This window comes from Salvelinus namaycush, chromosome 10 (genome assembly GCF_016432855.1).
Source record: "Salvelinus namaycush isolate Seneca chromosome 10, SaNama_1.0, whole genome shotgun sequence".
Classification (NCBI taxonomy): Eukaryota; Metazoa; Chordata; class Actinopteri; order Salmoniformes; family Salmonidae; genus Salvelinus; species Salvelinus namaycush.
In genome coordinates this window covers 39,994,144-40,011,098 of record NC_052316.1, presented here as the reverse complement: position 1 = coordinate 40,011,098, position 16,955 = coordinate 39,994,144, and the positions used below count along the sequence as shown (strand labels likewise).

General features: G+C 41.7%; 1 protein-coding gene across 5 annotated transcripts in view; it reads left to right on the top strand.

The window, feature by feature from the left end:
- The window catches only part of LOC120055015 (coagulation factor XIII B chain-like), a 126,071-nt gene that overhangs the window by 95,890 nt on the left and 13,226 nt on the right, over nucleotides 1–16,955 (top strand). The window contains exons 17-18 of one of the 5 annotated variants that reach the window (XM_039002856.1): nucleotides 4,575–4,614; nucleotides 11,458–11,774. The exons of 3 other annotated variants lie outside the window; for them this stretch is intronic. In XM_039002856.1, the coding sequence (XP_038858784.1) occupies nucleotides 4,575–4,594 (20 nt within the window). In that variant the 3' untranslated portion in view covers nucleotides 4,595–4,614; nucleotides 11,458–11,774. Of the gene's footprint in view, nucleotides 1–4,574; nucleotides 4,615–5,206; nucleotides 5,836–11,457; nucleotides 11,775–16,955 lie in introns of those variants that run through there. One more of the 5 variants, XM_039002855.1, reaches the window with a different exon arrangement.

Sequence of the window (16,955 nt, the reverse complement as noted above, 5' to 3'; positions counted from 1 at the left end):
ATTACTCATCATAAAACATTTCTTAAAAATACACAGCGTACAGCAATTGAAAGACACAGATCTTGTGAATCCAGCCAATATTTCAGATTTTCTAAGTGTTTTACAGCGAAAACACAATATAGCGTTATATTAGCTTACCACAATAGCAAACATCACAACAGCATTGATTCAAGGCAAAAATAGCGATAACGTATAAACCACCAAAATATATTAATTTTTTCACTAACCTTCTCAGAATTCTTCAGATGACAGTCCTATAACATCATATTACACAATGCATATAGAGTTTGTTCGAAAATGTGCATATTTAGCGGCACAAATCGTGGTTATACAATGAGAAAAGTAGCAAAGCTGCCCAGAAAATGTCAGGAGAAATCTTTGAAGAGGCACCTATTCTAATCAGTAACTATTCCAAAACTTGACTAAAAAATACAGGTTGGACAGCAATTGAAAGACAAATTAGTTCTTAATGCATTCGCCGGGTTACATTTTTAAAATTAACGTTACTTCAAGCATACAGCGTGCGCTAAGGCGAGACGCACCGAAATTCATGGTGGAATTATTATTTGACATTTGTCAACATAAATACGAATTAACAGCATAAAGACTGCTTACTATTAGCTGAGCTTCCATCAGAATCTTGGGCAAGGTGTCCTTTCTCCAGAACAATCGTCTTTGGGTTGAAAGATGTCCTCTTCTCCTGTCGAAATAGCAGCTAACGATAGCCACCCACTGGAGACGTGTCCAACTCGTGAAAGCGCATGACAAAGAAATCCCAGAAAATCGCAATAAACTGCTATAAACTGCTATAAGTCGGTTTAAATTAACTACCTTATGATGTCTTTAACACCTATAACGAATAAAAACATGACCGGAGATATAGAACTACTAAAACGAAAGCGTTTGCAGGACGACATTGTGATGTCTTCTTGCGCCAGGCGCACCGTTGAAAAGGACGGTACTTCCGTTCCACGGTCTTATATAGGGTCCCAGATTGCGCAATCCACTCCATTCAAATTCTCCCCGCTTACTGACATCTAGAGGAAGACGTATGCAGTGCATGTAGCCCGATGGCTTACATGGGGACTTATAAACTGACCTCAGAACAGGGACCTCGATTTCTGAAATCTCACTCCCTGACAGGAAATGTGCTGCAGAATGAGTTCTGTTTCACTCAGAGAAATAATTCAAACGGTTTTAGAAACTAGAGAGTGTTTTCTATCCAATAGTAATAATAATATGCATATTGTACGAGCAAGAATTGAGTACGAGGCAGTTTCATTTGGGAACTAATTTTTACAAAGTCGAAATGGCGCCCCCATAGGCTCAAGAAGTTTTAAAGACCCAAAAACAAGATACAAATTCAATGATCAGCTCACTTATGAGTGTAAGATGAATTATGAACTATTGGACAGTACTACCTGTACAAAAAATGGCTGGACCAAGACACTTGGCTGTAAAGGTAGGATGACATTTACATTTCAATCATCTAAAACTCTGAGGATGTGAGGCAAGACACTGATCCAGAAGGTTTAAGGCTACTGGAAAGATCAAGCATCAGATTTAAGCCTCCTGTTTTATTCCCTATTTGATGATTTGGTGTGGAATTGGTAATGGCATGAACATTCACTCATTTTGCTTCCATTTGCTTTTCCAGATTTTGCTCTGTTCAGTGCTTTTACCAAACTGACAGCTTGGCCAAAATGTAATGATTTGGTAAATGCTTTGTAGAACAGGTCCTCTAAGTGCGCTGTTAACTGAACGATGTGTCACAATGCGTTCTGTAATGTTTCCTGCCATTGTTTCTCCCACAAATAAAGGGAGCATGCATCATATTGAGGGTATAAGGAGGAATAGGAAGGTGAATCACTGTGTATTAATGTACTGGTATGATTCATGCTAACACTAAACATCTCTATCATTGTAGTGATAACATGTGGTGATCCACGTCTCCCTCTTGTGAGTTTTCCCTACCGCTGGCAGCGGGGTCAATTGGGAGGAACTCAGCGTTACAACTGTAGAACCGGATTAAAATCCATGAATGTGTCACATTGTGTTCTTTAACGTTTCATGTCCTTGTTTCCCCCAGAAATAGAGGGAGCATGTATCAACCCCACTGTGATGAGTGGATTCATAGTTCAGTCAAATGAGAGGAATGTTGATCCCAGGAAAAGGAAGATATACTATTCCTGCAATGTAGGGTTCAAACCCTCTACCGGGGGCTGGTGGGGTGAAGCCACATGTACTGAGGGAACATGGTCTGGAATATCAGAGTGTATTGGTAAGAAAACAGATGTTCTAGATTTTACCTCTTTACAAAGTAGATCAAGAACAGTAGAATGCATTTCCCTCTGACTCTGCTAGATTGGTCTAAAACTCAATCTCAATGCTCTGTCTCTCTAGATTTTATCACTTGATTTTAATTGTCTGCAGTGGCCAGTCATCCTTCAATGTATGTTTACTATATGTTGGAATAGTTTGGGGAAAAGGACCCAGAAGCCCATATGATATTATGTAATTACATATGTAGTTGTTCTGTTTATGTACTGTGTGTATGTTTTCTACTCACTAATCTTACATCAATATTTTCTTCTCTTGAAGCGCAAGGCATTATACGTGATCCTCCACCTAAAGTTGAAAATGCAATTGTTGAAATCCCATATCAAAATAAATATATAGATGGATTTGAGGTGAATTATGAATGTCGCAAGTCCTTTGAAATAGAGGGACTTAAAAAGATTACTTGTGAAAATGGGAACTGGACAACTCCACCACCAACATGCAAACGTAAGTATTGATAAAAGTTTAAAACTGATGCAGTAATTCAGTTTAGAGTTACTCTACTATGAACAGCACCTATTCAAACAGGAAAAAAATGATATTTAAATGTTCATTGAGATGAAAAGTTCCTTAACATATAACACCATTATTCTCCTCTCACACAATCAGGAATCCTTGTTAAGGCTTTGCTTGGTATTACAGAAGTATCAAGCTCTGATTTATAGTTTCTCAATATGTCCCCAATGTGTCCACTTTGAGATAGTTGCTGTTGGTTTTTGCTATAATTCATTATAGTGTAGTTTTCCTAGATATGATCATGGATGAGTTTCAATGCATATTTACAGTATATATCACAATTTGCCCCAGTTAAATTCTCTGAATATACTGTACATTGGCCATTGACTATGGTTCTAATAGCATCATTCACTGGCACTTTTGTGTCTCTGGTACTTGATTGTAATTTGATAGTTCAAACACGTTGTGTTTCACCTGCAGAGTACTGTGATAAGCCTAAGGGCACAGGGAAAACATTTCTGATTCTTGACCAAGTGCTAGAGAGATACGAAAATGGGAACCAAATAGATTATACATGCATTAGCCCATACACAGGACCTGGAGGAAAGGCAACTTGCAAGAATGGAGAATGGCACATGCCAATTGATTGTAAAGGTAAGTCTTACGTCTATGGTACAGTATTATCTTGGTACTGTATTATCATTGTACAGTACTGTATTATCATGGTATTGTATTATCATGGTACTGTATAATCTTGACAATGTATTATCATGGTTCTGTATTATAATGCTATTCTATTATCATGGTACTGTACTGTATCATTGTATTATCATGGTATTGAATCATTGTAATTTATTTTCATGGTATTGTACTATCCTGGTACTGTATCATGGTACTGTATTACCATGGTACTGTATCATTGTAATGTATTTTTATGGTACTGTATTATCATGGTACTGAATGATTGTAATATATTTTCATGGTACGGTATTATGATCCCTGTTTAATCTAGCAAGCTGTCCTGATCCCCCTCCTATTACTAATGGAGATTACACCAAGGAAAAGAGCGATGTTGAAGATGTTGTTACAGAGGTGTCCTATCAATGCAGTAGAAGGTATACACTGAGTTTCACAGGCAGCATCAGATGTCAGAATGGAAAATGGCCGAGACCTCCAAAGTGTTTACGTAAGTACATTCTTTTCAACTGGTATGAACATGATGTAATATCTACATGTCAAGTGTATATGAGTATATAAATGTATGAATATGTACTGTACACTAAGGGAATAAAATAATGAATTACTGGGTTTCATTTCCATCAGGGCCTTGTGAGATTTCCATTTTTGATGCAGAGTACAATCTACAGAATTTACCCAAGAAAGATTATATTGCGCATGGTGAAAAAAAGACTCTCCAATGCAAAGAGGGATATTACCATAAATACACACGTTTTGTATGGAAAATAGAAGAAATTGAGGTGAAGTGTGATGATGGAGAGATACAGTATGGAGAACACATACCTATATGTAAGTTCATATCATGTAAAGGAACAGTGTAAGATAGCCATTCTCTCAACATTAACAGGTTAACATCATCTAATATATGGAATGCATAAGTCCAGGATGCCCTGTGAGCCATCTACTGTAGATTAATACAATAGAAATGGATAGTATTTTCTCATTTTAAAATCAGTCAACCTGTTTGATAATATTCAATGAGGCCACTATGTGTAACCTTCTGACTGTATAACCAAAATCATTTGTTCTTTGCTTTTTAGGTAGCCATCGTTATTCATAGGTAGATGATGAACATAATGGGTAAGTTAAATTAACAAGGAGAATGGCATGTCCTAAAAATCACAAACCTGTAGTAGGAGTGAAGGCAGAGCAAATGTCTGAAGTCAAATATTATACACTGTATTATGAACAGTATTTTAACAGTATTATACACAGTTATCAACAGTATTATAAACAATTATGAAAAGTATAGAAACAGTATTATGAACCATAATATAAACTGAATTATAAAAAGCATTGTAAACAGTACTATAAACAGTATTATAAAAAGTATTATAAACAGTAATATGAACAGTGAGTGATGGCTTATCAGTGAAGCATAACAGAAACATGTTGGAGTATCACATCAAGCAGGAATCATTTCTCCAATCATTGACACACAGATTAAAGGTCACATGGTTAAACACTGTCTAATATCCTCTATAGTAGGAGTGGTCAGCAGTATTACTCCACAGACTGATCTATTGTAGTAGTGATCAGCAGTATTACTCCAGACTGATCTATAGTTGGAGTGATCCACAGTATTACTCCACAGACTCTCCTCTATAATAGGAGTGATCAGCAGTATTACTCAACCGACTGATTATCTTGTCATGGGATTTCATTCCTACAGAGTCATGATGTTCCCTCCATCAAATTCAAGAATCCTTACAAAGCCACCTTTATATGCAAGGAGAAGACCCATTTGCTTTTGTGGTGTCTTTGTCGCTTGTTTAATTTAGGTTTAGAAAAAATGTGAGCCAGCCAGTAATGGAATACATGTAGTGTCTTTTTCAACATTTGACATTGTATCATCATTGTAAAAAAAATAACATTATCTTTCAAAGCATATCAGTCTCAGCTTCACTATAATAACAGTACAGCTATCTAAAGCTAGACTAAAATGGTACATTTGTTGTATTAGTACAAAGTGATGTGATTGTGTGAATATCCTTCTATCAAGTTTATAAATTGCCTGGCTGGGCTGATGAGACAGTGGATTGCGCAGTCAGTTGGAACAGAGTAAATAGGCATTTTAACATCATAGATTTAGCCGGTGGTAGCTTGTGGAATAGACACCGGCTGGAATGCGGTCTTAACCAATCAGCATTCAGGATTAGACCAACACGCTCTATAATGTGTGAATATTCTCCTGCATCTCCCAGCTGTGTGATTCATTATCTGAAGGTGTAATAAGTGAACAACTGTTGTTATGATTGTCCTTATCAAGGAAGACAATAAAGTTGTGGAAAAGAGATGACACGTTGTCTCCATGAGTCTTTACAAAGCAGAATAAGATGATTTACAGATGTTAACCTAACAAATAAACATTAAAGCTGACAAACTATTTCTCAGGTCAGTATCACTTGTCATTGATTGTTCTTCTAAATCAGTTGTCTCTTATCATCCACCTATAGCTACTAGAATAGCTACTAGAGTAGATCTTCTCCAGCGTCTCAGGACAGCATAAGTAATGTCTGTTGGTCCTGTTTTTTTGTTTTACTTCTTGCCTCTGGCGACCTCAGCTTACTGGAAGTAATTACTGGAAACTGTCTTGAACAAACACATCCATATATAATTGATTGTACAACATGAATGTGTTTTATTTCATTTAGTCTTTAGTTCATCTGGGAGTTTCATCAAGTATTTTACACGATACTGAAGCCGCCAGACAATATCTATTAAAATGTCCATGTGGTGTTCCTTGCCATGTATTCCTGAACATTAAGGCAGGAATATTCACCAATTATATGCAAGCAAACATTTAATATAATGTTATGAATGTTTTGTTTAGTTGATAGGCTAATATTGGACAAACCCTTGCATGAGTGGCTCCGGAGTGGTGCAGCGGTCTAAGGCACTGCATCTCAGCGCATGAGGCGGCACCCAGGTTCGATTCAAGGCTGTATCACAACAGGCAGTGACAGGGAGTCACATAGGGCGGCGCACAATTGGCCCAGCGTCTCCGGGTTTGCCCGGTGTAGGCCATCATTGTAAATAAGAATTTGTTCTTAACTGACATGTGTTACTTACACCTCTTGGAGGGAACGCAACACCCTGCTACAACTCAAGTCCCCGTGGAGTGAAAGAGGTATGTGATTGTAGGTGCGGGTAAGGATGAAGGAGACTATATCCGTTTACAGGGAATTTATTTCCATAACACGGTAATGTGGGTAAAAGGGTCTGGACAGAACCAAAGCAAAGAAAGTCAAAGTTAAGTCCTCTCCTACCCACTACTTACCTAACCTTTTAGAACCTCCTGGCGCGCTAACCAAAATACAGGGGGTGGTCCATTCAGGTCTCACCTAGTGTGCATAGACAGTAAATACTATAGGTTATGTATGACCGCAGGGCTCTTGCCTAAACACTCCCAAGGTACCTTCCCCCCTGGGAACAAATGAAACAGAATAATACAAACTTAGTGAACAATTTCAATAATCAACAACACTGAGTCCTATTAGCATACACATACTTTAGAAGTAGCAGCTACAAACCACTGTCAACAGAACTGTCACTGGGCAACAACCAACACAGGACATCAAAGAAGTTTCTCTTCCTGACAAAGGAACACTGGCTTTTATCCAGCTGGAGAAGGAGTTGGTAATTGAAAACAGCTGTTTCCCCTGATGAGAGGGAGGGTTCAGAGCTCCAATCATCGATGGGGCCGACCAATCAGCTGCTTAGAATCCAGGAAGCCATTTCCTGAAATACACACATACAAACACATACAAACCCCAAACAACACAGAAACTGGGGAACGTAACAATTGCCTAGTAAAAAAAATCAGATGGGGATGTGCTACGGAAATCAACAAGCAGCGGGAAACAACGCAATCTCAGGATGCAAAAATAGAATGTTCTATGGTATGTGAATGTTATACTCGTTTCAGGTCTTCGTTCAGTAGAATTAGATGAACACTTTTCCACAATGCATTGGAAGACATTGGAAGGCCCTATTTCTCTTCAAGTAGCCAAACAACAAAACTAAGCTGCTTAATTCAAATCAAAATCAAATCAAATTGTATTAGTCACATGTGCCGAATACAACAGGTGTAGGTAGACCTTACAGTGAAATGCTTACTTCCGAGCCCCTAACCGACAGTGCAGCTTTAAAAAATACTGATAAGAATAAGAGATGAAAGTGACAAGTAATTAAAGTAACAATAACAATATAAAATAACAATATTACAGGGGGGTGCCTGTACAGAGTCAATGTGCGGGGACACCGGTTAGTTGAGGTAGTATGTACATGTAGGTAGAGTTAATTAAAGTGACTATGCATAGATGACAACAGAGAGTGGCAGTGGTGTGGAGAGGGGGGGGGGGGGGGGGTCAATGTGAATAGTCTCGGTAGCCATTGAACTAGATATTCAGGAGTCTTATGGCTTGGGGGTAGAAGCTGTTCAGAAGCCTCTTGGACCTAGACTTGGCGCTCCGATATTGCTTGCCGCATGGTATCAGAGAGAACTGTCTATGACTAGGGTGGCTGGAGTCTTTGCCAATTTTCAGGGCCTTCCTCTGACACCGCCTGGTATAGAGGTCCTGGATGGCAGCAAGCTTGGCTCCAGTGATGTACTGGGCCATTTGCACTACACTCCATCGTGCCTTGCGGTCGGAGGCCAAGCAGTTGCCATACCAGGCAGTGATGCAACCAGTCAGGAGGCTCTCGATGGTGCAGCTGTAGAACTTTTTGAGGATCTTGAGGAATTTCAAAAGATTCAAAAAATTTAGAACCAGGAACAGATATAGCCCTTGGTTCACTCCAGACCTGACTGCCCTTGACCAGCACAAAAACATCCTGTGGCGTACAGCATTAACATCGAATAGCCCCCGCGATATGTAACTTTTCAGGGAAGTTAGGAACCAATATACACAGGCATTTAGGAAAGCAAAGGCTAGCTTTTTCAAACAGAAATTTGCATCCTGTAGCACTAACTCCAAAAAATTCTGGGACACTGTAAAGTCCATGGAGAATAAGAGCACCTCCTCCCAGCTGCCCACTGCACTGAGGCTAGGAAACACTGTCACCATCGATAAATCCACGATAATTGAGAATTTCAATAAGCATTTTTCTACGGCTGGCCATGCTTTCAACCTGGCTACCCCTATCCCGGTCAAGAGCCCTGGACCCCCCACAGCAACTTGCCCAAACTTCCCCCATTTCTCCTTCACCCAAATCCAGATAGCTGATGTTCTGAAAGAGCTGCAAAATCTGGACCCCTACAAATCAGCGGGGCTAGACAATCTGGACCCTCTCTTTCTAAAATTATCCGCCGCAATTGTTGTACCCCTAATACTGGCCTGTTCAGCCTCTCTTTCGTATCGTCTGAGATCCCCAAAGACTGGAAAGCTGCCGCAGTCATCCCCCTCTTCAAAGGGGGAGACACTCTAGACCCAAACTGTTAAAGACCTGTATCTATCCTAGCCTGCCTTTCTAAGGTCTTCGAAAGCCAAGTTAACAAATAGATCTCCAAACATTTCGAATCCCACCGTACCTTCTCCGCTATGCAATCTGGTTTCCGAGCTGGTCATGGGTGCACCTCAGCCACGCTCAAGTTCCTAAATGATATCATAACCGCCGTCGATAAAAGACAATACTGTGCAGCCGTATTCATCGACCTGGCCAAGGCTTTCGACTCTGTCAATCACCACATTCTTATCGAAAGTCTCAATAGCCTTGGTTTCTAAATTGACTGCCTCGCCTGGTTCACCAACTACTTCTCTGACAGAGTTCAGTGTGTCAAATTGGAGGTCCTGTTGTCCGGACCTCTGGCAGTCTCAATGGGGGTGCCACAGGGGTTCAATTCTCGGGCCTTTTCTCTGTATACATCAATGATGTCGCTCTTGCTGCTGGTGAATCTCTGATCCACATCTACGCAGACGACACCATTTTGTATACTTCTGCCCCTTCTTTGGACACTGTGTTAAATGAGCTTCAATGCCATACAACACTCCTTTCATGGCCTCCAACTGCTCTTAAATGCAAGTAAAACTAAATACATGCTCTTCAACCGATCGCTGCCTGCACCTGCACGTCTGTCCAGCATCACTGCTCTGGACGGTTCTGACTTAGAATATGTGGACAATTACAAATACCTAGGTGTCTGGTTAGACTGTAAACTCTCCTTCCAGACTCACATTAAGCATCTCCAATCCAAAATTAAATCTAGAATCGGCTTCCTATTTTGCAACAAAGCCTCCTTCACTCATGCTGCCAAACATACCCTCGTAAAACTGACTATCGTACCAATCCTTGACTTCGGAGATGTCATTTATAAAATAGCCTCCAACACTCTACTCAGCAAATTGGATGCAGTCTATCACAGTGCCATCCGTTTTGTCACCAAAGCCCCATATACTACCCACCGCTGTGACCTGTACGCTCTCGTTGGCTGGCCCTTGCTTCATATCCGTCGCCAAACCCACTGGCTCCAGGTCATCTATAAGTCTTTTCTAGGTAAAGCCCCGCCTTATCTCAGTTCACTAGTAACCATAGCAGCACCCACCCGTGGCACGCGCTCTAGCAGGTATCTTTCACTGGTCCTCCCCCAAAGCCTATTCCTCCTTTGGCCACATTTCCTTCCAGTTCTCTGCTGCCAATGACTGGAACGAATTGCAAAAATCACTGAAGCTGGAGACTCATATCTCCCTCACTAACTTTAAGCATCAGCTTTCAGAGCAGCTCACAGATCACTGCACCTGTACATAGCCCATCTGTAAATAGCCTATCCAACTACCTCATCCCCATATTGTTATTCATTTTTTTTTATTTGTTTCTCCTTTGTACTCCAGTATTTCTACTTGCACATTGCGGCTGGCTTGCTGGTTGGATGCGCGCTGTGTTAAGAAGCAGTGCGGCTAGGTTGGGTTGTGTTTCGGAGGACGCATGGCTTTTGACCTTCGTCTCTCCCGAGCCCGTACGTGAGTTGTAGCGATGAGACAAGATAGTAACTACTAACAATTGGATACCACGAAATTGGGGAGAAAAAGGGGGTAAAATTTAACAAATATATAATAATAATAATGTGAATGTGTTAGGAGTTCTCCAAAACAACAGCACCATGACGTATGGACACAGGCTACAGTTTGAGTGCAGCAACGCTAGACACGTTCTGAATGGGGAATCAGAGGTCGTCTGATCAACCAATGGACAGTGGGGTCACTCCTTTCCACTTTGTGATGGTAAATTGTATTTGTATTGATTTAACACATTGGGAAAATAATACAACACAACCAAGTTATTTATTGTTTAAAGTAGATTTACAATTATCTACAACTCACATACAACATTAAGCAAAATAAAGCATTTCAGAAAGGGTAGGGAAGATTTCTGGACAGTTTGCTATTCTTGCTGGTTAATGAAAGCATCTGGGTACATCTCATCACTAGTACTTCTATGACCTCACTCATGTCTTCCTAGAGCCCAAGGATTTCTGTGGACCACCTCCACATCTCATTAACGGAGACACGATGGGCTGTACCAGAGAATGTTACAGAAACAGAGAATCAGTTCATTATGACTGCCAGTCTTACTACACCTTTAATAGCCTTTTATCCTACAAGACGTGTCGTAACGGGATCTGGGTTGGAGAGATGACCTGCCTGAATTAGTTATATCTCTGAAACAACGTTTACCTGATTCATATCCAATCACTCGCTCACATCCCTATCCTATTCCCATGCTCACTCCCATTCACAGATCATGGTGGATTGTTGGGATCAATTCCCTTTCAAAGCCCCCCTGTGATCTCTGACTAGCCAGGGGAGGTAATAAGGGCCTAGGGATTGGAGTGAGGGAGAAAATTGGAACGGGGCCCAACTGCAATTCCACCTGATCTTCAGAACATTTTCACACACTGATTCTTGTACCATCTTCTCGTTTCAGAACTCGGGGCCCTCGTAACCTTATCCAGTTTGGGATGAACAGCTGATGAACACACAGAACATCCAAGGAGCATATTGGACGGAAAATAAAAAGACACTCTATTTACCACATGGGGATCATATCTCTGTTAAGTGTGCTGGTCATAGTAGACTTAGCCAGGTAGTGTTGGTTTTCATCAGCAGTGTATACATGGGATCATATCTCTGTTAAGTGTGCTGGTCATAGTAGACTTAGCCCAGGTAGTGTTGGTTTTCATCAGCAGTGTATACATGGGGTCATATCACTGTTAAGTGTGCTGGTCATAGTAGACTTAGCCAGGTAGTGTTGGTTTTCATCAGCAGTGTATACATGGGGTCATGACTTTGACTCTTTGCCCATATTGACCTCAGCTTACGGAAAGTGATGGCTACTGTCTCGTTGGACGAACATGTAAATGAATAACCCCTGTCAATAGTTTGCTCAAATTATTTACAGATTCCTGGTTTCATGATTGTCCAACATTAAATAAAGTGCCTCTGGTTCATATCTACTCATCTACTCTTTAGTTCATTGTTATCTAGGAATATTATCATCAGGTATGTTTTACAATATTGAAGCAGCCAGACAATATCTATCAAAAATATTCCTGTGGTGTTCTTTGCCCTGCATTTCAACTACCTCATCGTCATTGAGTGAATCTTGAACATTAAGGCAGGAATATTGACTTTAAATTCTCAAATGCAAAAAAACGTTTAATGTTTTGTTTAGTTGGTAAGGTAATATGGGCTAAACCCTGGCATGCTCCCGAGGTGTAGAAATTGATTTTGGCCTTCCCATTTCGCCCCTGGAAAACATGGCTTTATGGGAAACAGTGATTTTGCCTTCCTGGAACAAACATTCTGAAGGCCATGTCCATAGACAGTTAACCAGACTTATGTAAGGGTTGTGTAAGTACAGTATTTGTTGTTCAACATCTCTTGTGATTCAATAATGACCATACAAATGTTTTAATGGAGCCTATCAGCATTCAAACTAACTGTAGCCCTCAATGTCTTTTTAGCTCTAAACTATCCTCAGCCACAAGCCTTAACCTCACTGGTAGATGAGTCTAGCTCTAAACTATCCACAGCCACAAGCCTTAACCTCACTGGTAGATGAGGCTAGCTCTAAACTATCCTCAGTCACAAGCCTTAACCTCACTGGTAGATGAGGCTAGCTCTAAACTATCCTCAGCCACAAGCCTTAACCTCACTGGTAGATGAGGCTAGCTCTAAACTATCCTCAGCCACAAGCCTTAACCTCACTGGTAGATGAGGCTAGCTCTAAACTATCCTCAGCTACAAGCCTTAACCTCACTGGTAGATGAGGCTAGCTCTAAACTATCCTCAGTCACAAGCCTTAACCTCACTGGTAGATGAGGCTAGCTCTAAACTATCCTCAGCCACAAACCTTAACCTCACTGGTAGATGAGGCTAGCTCTAAACTATCCTCAGCCACAAGCCTTAACCTCACTGGTAGATGAGGCTAGCTCTAAACTATCCTCAGCCACAAACCTTAACCTCACTGGTAGATGAGGCTAGCTCTAAACTATCCTCAGCCACAAGCCTTAACCTCACTGGTAGATGAGGCTAGCTCTAAACTATCCTCAGCCACAAACCTTAACCTCACTGGTAGATGAGGCTAGCTCTAAACTATCCTCAGCCACAAGCCTTAACCTCACTGGTAGATGAGGCTAGCTCTAAACCTACAGTATGTATATTAGAATATTGTAGATATGTATGTATATTATTTAGCTAAAACAATAATTGCAACACTAGTGGAAGAACAAGTATAGTATAATATAGTTTAGTTTTACATTTTGTACCTTTTTGGGGGGTTTGACAGGACAAAAAGACACAAACCAACAGAGATTCCACTAATACACATGCATCCTCCCTCCTACTTCCCTCCACAGGACCTTACATAATCCCTCCATAATCCACCCCCCCCAAAAAAAAAATGGACAGAGAACGTATACCGAGTGATCAAAAACACTAACTTTAACAGAAACATTAAGTTAAGCAAATGTACATACAGTGTCAAAGTAGTGATTTTAAGCTGTCGAGTTGTATTCCAAATGTCAATATTGTCTGATTTTTCATCATGCAGTTGACAGATCGACAGTTCAAGTTGAGCAATGTCTATGAATGAGGAATTGCTGACATGGCAGAGTGTGTGGGGCTTGCCATTGTAAGGCAACCATTCTCTTGGCTGCTGTTAGGCCAGCAAGACAAATCCTTCTTTGCCTGTATATTAGGTTCAGTCATCATTAAGCAGAAGCACATTGGAAAGACAATAGTATAGTATATACAGTATAGTTCAACATACTACAAATGTTTTATTTATTTCACCTTTAATTAACCAGGTAGGCCATCTCATTTACAACTGCGACCTGGCCAAGATAAAGCAAAGCAGTGCGACAAAAACAACAACACAGAGTTACACATAAACAAACATACAGTCAATAACACAATAGAAAAATGTAAATGTATGTACAGTGTGTGCAAATGTAGAAGAGTAGGGAGGTAAGGCAATAAATAGGCCATAGAGGCTAAATAATTACAATTTCGCATTAACACTGGAGTGATAGATGTGCAAATGATGATGTGCAGGTAGAGATAGTGGGGTGCAATAGAGCAAGAGGATAAATAACAATATGGGGATGAGGTAGTTGGGTGTGCTATTTACAGATTTGCTGTGTATAGGTACAGTGATCGGTAAGCTGCTCTGACAGCTGATGCTTAAAGTTAGAGAGGGAGATATACGACTCCAGCTTCAGTGATTATTGCAATTGGTTCCAGTCATTGGCAGCAGAGAACGGGAAGGAAAGGCGGCCAAAGGAAGTGTTGACTTTGGGGATGACCAGTGAAATATACCTGCTGGAGCGCGTGCTACTGGTGGGTGTAGCTATGGTGAACAGTGAGCTGAGATAAGGCGGGGCTTTACCTAGCAAAGACTTATAGATTACCTGGTGCCAGTGGGTTTGGCAATGAGTACGTAGTGAGGGCCAGCCATCGAGAGCATACAGGTCGCAGTGGTGGGTAGTATACGGGGCTTTGGTGACAAAACGGATGGCACTGTGATAGACTACATCCAGTTTGCTGAGTAGCACATTGTATTCTTTACACATGTCTAAACAATATTAGGTAACACATTGGTTCCTTCATACAGTACGTGATGACAGTCCATGGTGACATCTGCTTCATGGCCATCAGGCAGCTCCAGTAGCTTTAATCCAGGGCTTGAGTTCAATGGGGGTGTTGCCGTATAAGATGAGTCTCTGGCAGAGGAACATCTGCATACAGTCTAGCCACACCCACCACTTCCTCCCTGCCTTGGACTGGGCCTTGCTGCTCTCTAGCTGCTTGTGGCTGGGGCCTCTTCATGTCCTTCTTCCACTTCTTCTTCCTTGTTTCAGTGTTTCCAGAGTTCTGCTGGGACACTGGAGGAGTCATCAGGTCATATTAACCAGGCTCAGTCACGACAGAAGTGGTGTCGGGCTCATAGACCTTAAGCACCAACTGTTTGGGCCTCTTGCAGAAGAATTGTACTCTTGAAAAGACATGGTTGTGGTGTTACCATTTAAAAAATGTATGGAAGGGATGTAGGGCAACATGCCATTGTTGGTAAAGGTGTCAACCGATTGGGACATAAGTGTTTAGAGACACACTAGTGCATTTTTTAGGGACAATGAGAGACATTAGGAGCTTATTTTGAGAGGAAAGATCAGTCAACTAAGTGCATGGGCTGGGGGGCTGTGAAAAGTCTCAGGAGGGCAGTTCTTATACAGTATGAAATGTTGTGTATGGCACCTTTCAAATCGTTCTCATACACAATAACACAAAACCCCTTTGTCATCTCAAAGACGTATATGTAAACCTCACCCTGCCCATTGACTTTGACAGATCATTCTTGCCAATAGAAGCTCTTGGCATGTTTTTGTATTGTGTTTTGAGAATCTGCAGAGAGAAGAATGAGGTGGTTGTGTCATTACTGGGGTTTTTGTGTTTTTTTTCAGTGTCCCTCGCTCTCTTTTGTCCCACAATCTTGTTGTGCACCATAACCGCAAGGTGTGCCCCTTCCCTCATGCTGGTGAACCCAAAATGCTGCCGCTTTAGGGCATTTTCAGCAGAGCACTGTGGAAGGACTCCAGATGACCTGAGTTTTACAAAGAGAACAGGTAAAAAGAGAAAGGGGTGAGACTTGTTTGATGACATGGTCTGGAAGGTACTCTGTGGTCCTCAGGATACATCCAACCACATCCAACCACCTGTAACCCCAAGCTCGTTCCAGCTTGTTGTTTGGATCATTTTGATGTTTGTTAAATATCAAACGAGCTTGGGGTTACAGGTGGTCATATCGAACGAGCTTGGGGTTGCAGGTGGTCATATCGAACGAGCTTGGGGTTGCAGGTGGTCATATCGAACGAGCTTGGGGTTGCAGGTGGTCATATCGAACGAGCTTGGGGTTACAGGTGGTCATATAGAACGAGCTTGGGGTTGCAGGTGGTCATATAGAACGAGCTTGGGGTTGCAGGTGGTCATATCGAACGAGCTTGGGGTTGCAGGTGGTCATATCGAATGAGCTTGGGGTTACAGGTGGTCATATAGAACGAGCTTGGGGTTGCAGGTGGTCATATCAAACGAGCTTGGGGTTACAGGTGGTCATATCGAACGAGCTTGGGGTTACAGGTGGTCATATCGAATGAGCTTGGGGTTGCAGGTGGTCATATCAAACGAGCTTGGGGTTGCAGGTGGTCATATTGAACGAGCTTGGGGTTACAGGTGGTCATATAGAATGAGCTTGGGGTTGCAGGTGGTCATATAGAACGAGCTTGGGGTTGCAGGTGGTCATATCGAACGAGCTTGGGGTTACAGGTGGTCATATCAAACGAGCTTGGGGTTACAGGTGGTCATATCAAACGAGCTTGGGGTTGCAGGTGGTCATATAGAACGAGCTTGGGGTTGCAGGTGGTCATATAGAACGAGCTTGGGGTTGCAGGTGGTCATATCAAACGAGCTTGGGGTTGCAGGTGGTCATATTGAACGAGCTTGGGGTTACAGGTGGTCATATCGAACAAGCTTGGGGTTACAGGTGGTCATATCAAACGAGCTTGGGGTTGCAGGTGGTCATATCGAACAAGCTTGGAGTTACAGGTTGTCATATAGAACGATCTTGGGGTTGCAGGTGGTCATATCGAACGAGCTTGGGGTTACAGGTGGTCATATAGAACGAGCTTGGGGTTCCATGTGGTCATATCGAATGAGCTTGGGGTTGCAGGTGGTCATATAGAACGAGCTTGGGGTTGCAGGTGGTCATATAGAATGAGCTTGGGGTTGCAGGTGGTCATATAGAACGAGCTTGGGGTTGCAGGTGGTCATATAGAATGAGCTTGGGGTTGCAGGTGGTCATATAGAACGAGCTTGGGGTTACAGGTGGTCATATCGAACGAGCTTGGGGTTGCAGGTTGTTGGATGTAG